Raw genomic sequence first — 9,851 nt, 5'->3', positions numbered from 1 at the left:
AAAAATAAAAATCATTGTGAATGATGCAACATCATTGGTTACAAATGTTGAAATACAGGGAATAAAAGCTCAGGAACTGATACTAATGCATCGTGATCAGCAATAAAATTGGAGCTACTTTCACCCCCCATTTTTATCTTGTTTTCGCTGGAAAGTGCTGATATGCAACACAAACTGTTGTCCTCTGGAGTGTTGATGAACCGAGTTCTCGGATGCCAGCTTGTCCCAGTGTGCTGGTCGCTGCCAAATAACATAACCGGCCCCCTAAACTCCCTCTCCCCGCCATGAATCTCAAACCAACTTCTTGTCACTTAAACCGTGAATGCACTTGTGTAAATTTGAGAATGTTTATTTAATGTAATTTAAAAGAAAAACTACCTTTTGTTGTAGAAGTTTTTTTTTTTTTTTCCCCCAACAATCCTCATATTTTTTGGTCAGGCCTGTTCAATTTTCTCAAATATACACAAATAATCTGAATTAAGGTCTAGAGGTCAAGAGTTGATTTCTGATTCAGAGGGCAGCCCTCTTCCGTTCCCTCCCTCCTTGGACAGGGACCAAAATCTGCCATACTTGTCTTTGTTTGTGAAGAGGCTGCTACCAAAAGAGTATTTTGAATACACTGTAAAGATGTAAATAACCCTAGAGTACTATTTAAAGAGAATGTTCAGTGGAAAACGGCCTTTTTGTAAGTATTTCCATGAATAAAGTTTCTATTTTACACTGTGAAGGGCCATGTAAATAAAGAGTTCTGTAAAGATGAGACTCTGTGCTTTTGTTCGTGTTTGAAGGTAATGTTTGTAACTGAAAAGAGGCTTTTAAAAAAAAAAAATCTGCAGTAATGGAAGACTCAAAGAATCAAAACACCCAAAATGTAAAAACATGTATTAAAATTTTATTTACAGATATGTACAAAAATATTGTCCCTCTTCCCTAAGTGTCCATGGACCCTCCTGCTGGTCCACAAATAAATACCGGTAGTGAAATAGGGGTCAGGGTTTAAGTGTGTGCGTGTGTTTGGGTATAAGAATCTTAGGGAGCTTGGTCGGCTGGGTTCATCACTCGGCCCATGAATAAGACAGATCCTGAAATGGAGAACACAACAAAAATCAGGTACACTAAGCTTGAGGGATCATATCATTCTTATTCTATGTTGCTTTGAGCTCATTCATTCAACTGCCCCTGTGGCTGTGTGTTTTTGATTCCACCAGTAGAGGTCACCAAATCAGAAATGTTCAAATCCTGCACACGGGGGATTTAACTGTAAATCATGCATATCAAACATTATAGCTGACCACTTTTGAATGTTTGGTGTTTTTGAGCTTTAGCTGTATTTTTACTATCTTCCTGACACCTGTTGGTTTCTATTTGTTTCTCCATGGTATGAAAATCATTAGCAGGCGTGCATGAGTCGTGTCTTCCATCAGTCACATCAAGTCTACAGAAATTTTTGTCAAAACTAAGAATAAGGCTCAATAAGGCTGTTTTGTTCCTCCTGAAGACATAAATCTTTAAAACAGTAGCTCCCAAATACATAGTCTCATTTTTACAAAAGGCTCTCAGAACAGCTGGACACTAGTTTTTAACAGCTCTCCTTCACCAACAGGAGGAAACGCTGCATTATTAATACACATATGGTGGTCTATGCATTCATGGCAACAGGACTGAATCATTTGTTTCAACTGAAACTGCAGCATATGTGTCCATTGTAATGAAAGAATATGTCACCCAGCGGTGTGGCTCACTGATGTGTTTTTAATCGTTTTTGGACAACAGTGGAGCTCCCTGGCTCAGAGGAACAAGATATATCAGACTTTGGATACACACAATTGTTGGTTTTGTTTTTTCATGGGAGAAATAGTTTCACCAGACATACATTTTAAATGCTGCAAGTGCAGTTTAAGCTGCATTACCTCCTTACCCAATAGTGGCTAACAAAAATTAATGCAGGCTTCATGTTCACTTCCACAACCCATGCAAGTTTCAAGTGTCTCAGGATTTTTTATATCAAACCTATGGCTGCCTGGAGGAGTTCCCTTAAAAAGCATAAAGCACTAGAGCATGATTTATAATAAGACGTAAACTATTTGCTAAGCTAAAACATGCAGAGCATCTGTTATGATCGTTTGAGCAGGACTCCCTGCAGCCTGGACTGTGAACAGTTTGTGGTGTGTACAGTGTAAAGTAAATACCTGTGTTAATGTGTCGTAGCAGAAATAAGAACGGCCGGTCTGCCTTGAAAACAGGAGCACGGGATCGTTTGAGTAGCACCATAGCTGCAAGGGTAATTTAGAAATTCCTTTTTTAGCAACCTCATATCATAACCCTTCAATTCTGTTCGGTTTCACTGCTGTACAGGACGTTTCTCACCTGTGGCAGCAGCTGCCTTTGTCCCATCTTCTGTGACTTCTATTCTCACTTCATGGAAGGCATCAGACACATAAAGACCCTCCTCCACTGCAGAAGGAAACAAACTGTCAGCTGTTGGCAGAGCTACAGTAATTATTTGACCTGCACCTGAATGTGAAAAATTTTTTATGAGTTTTCTAATGAATTGATGTACTGACCTGATATTCCAGTGAAATCAGCAGCAGTTGGGTTAAAGGCATCACTGATGCCCATGGCAGGAAGCACTGACCTCAGGTTAAACCTGTTGTGCATTCTGAACCTGTAAATACCGGACAAAAACAGTTAGTACATCATCTCCATCGAGTCGGTGTCACATACTATTTAAAACACTATTTTAATCAACTGCACAAACGTCACCTGGGTAGGAAAATGTCCATCTTGGTTCTGCGCAGGCCTGTGTCCCAGGAAGCCAGCTGGCGAGCGATGAGCTGGGAGTCAAGTGAGGACAACGGCGTCTTCCTCTCGCTGGGCAGGACCACCTGCAGGCTCAGAGAGCGGCCCAGGTATGGCAACTCCAACACGGTATAGCGCTGGTCTGATGCTGTCCTGAACTGACCTGCCAAAGACAGCAAACAGTTCAGGTGTGCAATCTATAAATCTTTCTATTGATTCGTTTAGTCATTAATTTTTCATTTACTTTTTTTTTTTATATAAAAACTTTAATCAATCACCCGTGAAATTGCTTATTTTACCTGACCAAGAGTCACAAACCCAAAGATATGAAATGTTAAATTATTAACAGTTCTTTCTCCTTAAATGGGTGGATGGATGGTGTCTCTTACCAAAGCTGGCCTCTGTAGCCTGATACATCATGGGCACTTTGATGGTACTCCCATCAGAGAGGGTGAAGGGCAGGTTCTGGGTGTTGGTGTAGAGGAACTGTTTCTGCCAGACACCCCTGAAGGCCACCGTGTTGACCAGGGTCATCTGCAGCCGGTGGCCCCACCACAGGGCATCCGCCTGGGCCTCGCCCGAGCCCGACAGCTCCCCACTGCTGCTTCCTGACTGGAGGGGCCCCGTCTCATCTGGGAGGTGACAAGGGACGGTCAGAGTTTAATATAAAGGGCATGTGGTCTGCAGCTCACCTTTTAGAGGTCAGCAGTCCCCAGAGTTTTGACTCATGTTGTCAGGTTTCGGGGGATGGGGGAAGTGCTGAATACTGAGAATTATCTGTCTCGTAGCTGCCAAATATTCCAATTTCTCCACCATTAACTTAGTCTGTCTGCTGTTTGGCGGTGGGTGCAGTGGGTTAATCAGAGCTTGTGTGTTTGTTGAAAACAGCTGAGAGCAAGGTTGATGAGAGCACCGAAACTCACCCGTACAGTTAATGTACTGAAAAACCAAAACAATTAGCTGAAAGAGGCTAAACAGAGCTGCAGACCTGGTGATAATTCTTGGGTTCACTACAAACAAATCCTTTCATATAACAAAAGCTGATTTCATTCATTTTCAATATAAAAACTAACTGGTGGAGCTCTATTGTTTTGTGAAGCTGCTTCCTTTACCATGGTTGTGCCCCGATCTCTCCGCCTGGCTGCGAATGTGGTTGGGTCGGCTGAAGTTGGCTCGGACCACACTGGCGTTGGCCCAGGCTGCTGCGTGTTGCGTGAACTCAGACAGGAGCTGTACACCACTCTGGATGAATAACGTGCAGGTCTGCTGCAGCCACGTCCCCTGGCTGGTGTTGCTCATGTCACCCTGTGAGTGCAACAGGAAGTCTTGTACCTGGGCATCTGCAAGATAGGAAAGAGGACAGGTGAGACACGGTCAGAGCTGTATGCACAGGAATGCTTTTCCAGGTTTTCCAGATCTGGACAAAGACTGAATCATGGTAAAGTGCTTATCTTGTTTCACAGCACTTTCAGCATCTTATCAACCATTAGTTCTGCTTTAACTGTTGCTGATATATAATTCATCCCATGTCCAAAAACTGTGAATAAATATCTTGTGATATCCCTAAAAAATATTCACATCTTCAATATATCCAACTCAGCAGCCTCTAGCTTGATTCAGCAACAACTTAAACCACATCCCTGCAGAACTGTGCACAAACTAAAGCTCATTGGACTTAATTTTAGCTTTGCTCTCTCAGTCCGGTGACTTCTCATCTGATAAACTCCAAGCATTTGCAGATGAAATGATCCAAACCAAAGTCAAAACAGATTTTTCTCATGGCTGCAACATTTGTAAGAGTGCACAGCAGTTATTATGAGTAGGCAGGAGCTGTCAGTTGTGGGCTGGTCCCTTGTCACGCTTGAGCATGTTTTTAATTTCTAGTCTTCTTGCTGTTATTGTGGGCTTTTGTCTGATTTTGAGTAGGGGGTAGATATGTTATCTATCTTTTCTTTATCCTGAGTTACTTATATTTTTTTTATATCTACTGTATCTCTATATGTCTATCCATACCTTTCTCTGTATGTATAGTCTCCTTTTTCTTTATTATTCGGACTCTACCATACAATGATCAGCCAGCGGTGCAGGCAAGAAAATAGAGCCACCTTGAGATTTAATATCTCTCCTGCTAATATAATTTTTTATTGTTATTGTTATTGCGGGGTACTGTTTTTATGGAAACACTCCCTATGTATTGTTGATGTGTTGGTTTCTTTTGGTTTTTGTGGAAATGTTTACATCAGCCTCTGCACTTGTATGCAATTTATCTTCTTAGATAGATAGATTGATAGATACATATACTTTATTGATCCCCTAAGGGAAATTGTTAGAGAAAAACAGTCAGATGAGTATTTCCTATAAGCAGATTTCTACCGAAAGGCGGCGTCTGTCTTATGCAGCACTGCTAAACTTAATAACCCTCAGTCTGTTTCACTAACTTCAGAACACATGTCCCTAGAGCTGAAAGGATAAAGTCAACGATCAGAAAATAAACCGGCCACTATTTTGATAATCAATTTATCATTTAAGTTGTTTATCAAGCAAAAATGCCGTACAACTTCTTCCAGCCTCTTTAACAGGAGCATTTTCACTGTTAGTATAATTGTAAATTGAAAAACTAAATATCTTAGTTTAGCTTTGTACTGTTGGTCAGACAAAAAAAGGTAATGTGAAGATGTCATCTTGAGATCTGAGAAACTATTTCACTTTTTATGAAAATAATAGTTGAAACACAACATGACTGTGATGTGTTTTACAATGGTTAGTTTAAAATTACTGTGAGACTTTCTTTTGGACCTGGAAAATATGTGCCAAGACATCCTCCTAAATACAGCCCAATATCACCCACTTCCATCCCACAGACCATGAAGGTTAAAGTAAAAAAACAGCAGCTGCAACTCACACTTTGTTTGCAACTGAAAACACTGACCTCTCGACCCAGGGGCCAAGCTGCAGGAGTGGTTAATGAGATTAGAGTTGGTGTGGAGGCAGGTATTATGGCTCCAGACACCACTGTGCTCTGTAGGGCCAGTAGCAGCAGCAGCACCGCTCCACACCACCTGGTACCAACAGCACTGAGGGCCACCAACAACCTCTCCAACCTCACTCTCTCACAGCGTGACGAGCAGCTAACTGAATACAAGCTTTCCCCTTTTTGTTGAAAACTGCGATGAATCCTACCGTTCACATTGTATCCCAGCGTTCCCTCCAGCTGAGCCAGCGTGGTGCCCCTGGCACCGAGCTGCAGCAGCCCCAGAGACAAGGAGACGCTCACTGGAGACATGATCAGGTTGGAGTTGTTCTCTGTCTCTGTGAGCGTCTGGTAGAGGCTAACAGCGAACCTGGTGTGCAGCTCTCCCATGCTGTCCTGAAGGCTGCCGCTGCAGTGGCTTCTCTCCACCAACCAGAAGCAAATGAAGAGCGAAGCCACTGGCAGGCGACACATTTCCTTGGAGCTGCAGGAGGGGAAGGTGCAACAGGTGGCCTGGAAAACAAAATCCTGTCACATCAAAAGAGAGAAAATAAATAATCTGGGTCAGTGAGGTCAACCAATGGGCAAACATGGACTTTCAGTGATGTGTATCATGATATAAACATATTGTGCACTAGCAAAATTAGCTGCTGAAATCCTTGATTTGCATGTGTTGCATTTACCATACTGTATATGTACTATATATATAATTATTGGACATATTAATATTAGAAATATTAATAAACGTATAGAGGGGAGTATAATCAGTGAGATTACAAATATCATGAAGTACTTTAAGGCCACTGTGTGAAGGATATTGTCAGTTAAGCCAAAGCCAAAGTGCTTGCAGCATTATTAGCTTACAGGTTTGTCATAATAGCAGTGGAGAAAAGTACTGAACTTAAGTACTTTATTTGAGTATATAAATTTTAGATGATACATTAAACTTGTACAGTATTTCAAAGGTAATACAGTGGAGTACATTCTGACCATTAATGATTGTAACCATGGATAAAAATATTATCCTTGCAGATTTGTGATGATTTTTTTTTTTTACCTACTCGGGTAAAATGCTGATGACTGAAATGTCCATACGTCTACTGTCATGGTTTATCAGTCCTGATGAGATAATGCACATTCAAAGTTCAGGTGCGGGTCCTACCTGCAGACAGGTGAGGTAGTATCCGTGCAACTCCACTGGCACCAACTCGGACTGGCACCAACCATTCAGCCTCTGCAGGGGAGATGTGCCCTCTGTTGTCCCCCGGCTGTCATTCACTGTCACCGGGTTCTTGTCCCTGAGTCAGTCCTCTGCTGTCCCCGGCTATCAGTCTCTGATTCGGTCCTCGGGTCGTCTCTCACTGAAGCTGCCTGTAGTCATAAGACCGTGTTTAAAGGCGAACGCTCCGCCGGTCTCCGTCGGCGATGTCCGTACCACTCGTCCGGGATTCCTGCCTCCCCGGGGCTATAAGGAGCCAGGCGGAGGGAGGCATGTCACCGACCAGCAAATCCCAAACCGGGCAGAGGGAAGAAAGAAAAAAAAACCTCCCACACACGCGTGCATGCACGGTCTTTGAAATTTTAATTATATGCTTGTTGGGGGGGGGGGGATGTTTCTACATTATATGGCCTATAATATGGCCATGGAAATAGAACTTAGTGGAAATAGAACTTAGCATGTTGATTGAATGGAATACACAAGTGTATGACAGATAAACGTCTACCCTGGTCTTTTTGTAATATTATTTTTGTACTTTTTCTTTGCATGGATTGTATTTTTCTCTCTAGGACTATAAAGTCCATCAAAGCTGTGATAAAGAACACACAGAGTAAGACATCTGTTGTGTTATACAAGTCATTTGGCCTTTTGTTGTGTTGATCAAAAGACATTTCTGCTCACACTGCTGCGTCAGCGTTTCTAATTGGTTTCACTCTGTGGAATGTGGACTCACTCATCATGGACATGTCGCTGCTCCAGGATGTGATGAATAACAGTATCCCAATCATCAGGAAGCATCTTATCAGTTCTGTGACCACACGTGCTACAGCTTAACAAGGGCAAGAGTTTGACCTAATGCTGGGGCTACATGAAAAGTTAAGGGATCACCAAAGTTATTCCAACAAGAACGAGCCGGAAGTCTTGTTCACCTGGCAGGCTTCAACTTTATTGTTCACTTCTATATTCATTGTATTAAAAACTATACCGCTAACGCACAACTTGCTCATCCTAACGCTCCCAGCATACCTCGTACTCTCGCGCACACTTCCGCACGCTCATCCACCGAACAGGCACGCGCACGCACACATGCACGCTCACACACAACAGGTACGCGCGCACACACACACAAAGAACATACACACTGCCCAGCTTCTTAGGGCATGCCACTCTTATAACAACAGTTTTGACAAGAAAATGTTTTAATTCTGTGCTGTTTTAATTATCAGCATTTTAAAAGATTTCCATCTTGGTTTGTCTTATCAAAACTAAAGACTTGCACCCACAACATTCAACGGCAATCCACAGTGGCGGTTTTTGGCACGGGCAAAACGGACAGCCGCCTGGGGCGGCATCACACGGGGGCGGCACAACCACGTGAAAACAAAATCATCTGCGCCGCTAAGCTGTTTTCTATCATCTATCATATTATGGTGGGGGAAATTGGCCCACTGGCATCATCTACGCACCACCAGCATATGCATGTAGAAATGGCACCCCGACTCAGGGTGTGTTCAGAGGTAGGATAGCTCTGTATAGTGAAGGTCATTTGAATTTTTCTTTGCAGAGTATATTGATAGTGTATTTTTTTTCCAAGGCTGGGGAAACAGTTTGTAAAAGAAGAAACCGATTGAATCCAAAAACTGTAGAAAAACTGTTATTTCTTTATAAAAACTCATAAATAGTTACACAAACACACCCACTGCCCTGTTCTTCAAGCACACCCTCTTTACCCACGTACACATAAACCTCTTTACCAACGAAGCCCAAAACATAATCTGTATTTGCACCAGTACCATGTGAAAATGACATCAGTCTGTATTTGCAGAGCACGGCACCCTAACTCAGAGTGGTGACTGGCTTGTGTAACTGTTCATGAGTTTTTATTAAGAAATAACAGTTTTTCTACATTTTTGGACTCAATCGCTTTCTTCTTTTACAAACTATTTCCCCCGCCTTGGAAAAAACATGTTCACACGGCACAGATGCACTGATTCTCCAAAAATACACTATCAACACTATTAACTCTCAAAACACCTAACAAACGCAACAAACCGACATACTCTGCAAAGAAAAATTCAAATGACCGCCACTATACAGAGCTATCCTACCTCTGAACACACCCTGAGTCAGGGTGCTGTTTCTACATGCATATGCTGGTGGTGCATAGGTGATGCCAATGGGCCAATTTCCCACACTCAAGATTTGTCACTTTAAGCTCTTTACCATCTCTTTTAATGCAGAGATTTTGCAGTGATATGGAGCAGTACAATACAGATTCTTACATTTACCAACCCTGCAGCATATAGCATACACACTTATGTATCCTTCTACTGTCATTCCTAATTCAGCTCTTATTCCAGCACCACATGCACTCTTCTGAACATGAAGACAAAAAAAAAAAAAAAAAAAAAATAGCTGAAATTGCTATAATGAGTGATAGTATGCCCTGTGTTTCACCTAAAATCAATCTGTTGTGGAGTGATCTCCCCTCAACTGTCCCTCTTAATTGGGGACATGACAGTCAGCAAAATAAATTGTGGGCATTTTTTCCCATGAAGGAGAGAAGATGATTGGCTATCAGGTATTTGGCTGCTTTGTCTAAAAGGGGATTCCGGCCATTACTGGACTTGACTAATTAGTGGAGCCATGGCTTGGCTTCATTAAATGTAATCGCCACATTCTTTAAAGCCCAACGCCCCGACTCTGGATGCAGGAATTTGGAATTTTAAGGACTTTGATGGCGGAGATGAGACGTCACAGTAACTGACCAAGGACAATTGTTTGAAAAAATGTCACCACAAGCAGCAGCTTTTATCTTGGCGGTTGTGAGGCCTTTGGAGGAACGTTATGTTAGAGGTTCAT

General features: G+C 42.2%; 1 protein-coding gene across 2 annotated transcripts; it reads right to left on the bottom strand.

Annotated features, from left to right (window-relative positions):
• Nucleotides 1–929: 929 nt before the first annotated feature.
• On the bottom strand, nucleotides 930–7,216 carry serpine3 (serpin peptidase inhibitor, clade E (nexin, plasminogen activator inhibitor type 1), member 3). 2 transcript variants are annotated; one of them, XM_041057596.1, is made up of 9 exons: nucleotides 6,933–7,216; nucleotides 5,980–6,298; nucleotides 3,912–4,139; nucleotides 3,189–3,431; nucleotides 2,764–2,962; nucleotides 2,565–2,665; nucleotides 2,368–2,454; nucleotides 2,190–2,273; nucleotides 930–1,082 (listed from the first exon to the last, which is right to left on the bottom strand). In XM_041057596.1, the coding sequence occupies exons 2-9, from the start codon at nucleotides 6,242–6,244 to the stop codon at nucleotides 1,030–1,032; spliced, it is 1,260 nt and encodes a 419-aa protein (XP_040913530.1). In that variant the 5' UTR covers nucleotides 6,245–6,298; nucleotides 6,933–7,216; the 3' UTR covers nucleotides 930–1,029. The 2 variants fall into 2 exon arrangements, with proteins under 2 accessions (XP_040913530.1, XP_040913531.1); XM_041057597.1 differs by having other exon boundaries at nucleotides 5,980–6,283.
• Between the last annotated feature and the right edge of the window lie 2,635 nt (nucleotides 7,217–9,851).

The sequence above is a fragment of the Toxotes jaculatrix genome, chromosome 15, assembly GCF_017976425.1.
Source record: "Toxotes jaculatrix isolate fToxJac2 chromosome 15, fToxJac2.pri, whole genome shotgun sequence".
In the NCBI taxonomy this organism is placed as follows: Eukaryota; Metazoa; Chordata; class Actinopteri; family Toxotidae; genus Toxotes; species Toxotes jaculatrix.
The sequence above is the reverse complement of the archived record's forward strand: the minus strand, read 5'-3'. Positions and strand labels throughout refer to the sequence as shown.

Coding starts and splice junctions, on each gene's coding strand:
- serpine3 (XM_041057596.1), bottom strand. CDS start 6,244: ATGTGTCGCCTGCCAGTGGCTTCGCTCTTCATTTGCTTCTGGTTGGTG. Junction 2,455..2,564: donor TGATTTCACTGGAATATCAG/GTCAGTACATCA, acceptor TTCCTTCTGCAG/TGGAGGAGGGTCTTTATGTG. Junction 1,083..2,189: donor GCTACGACACATTAACACAG/GTATTTACTTTA, acceptor TCTCCATTTCAG/GATCTGTCTTATTCATGGGC.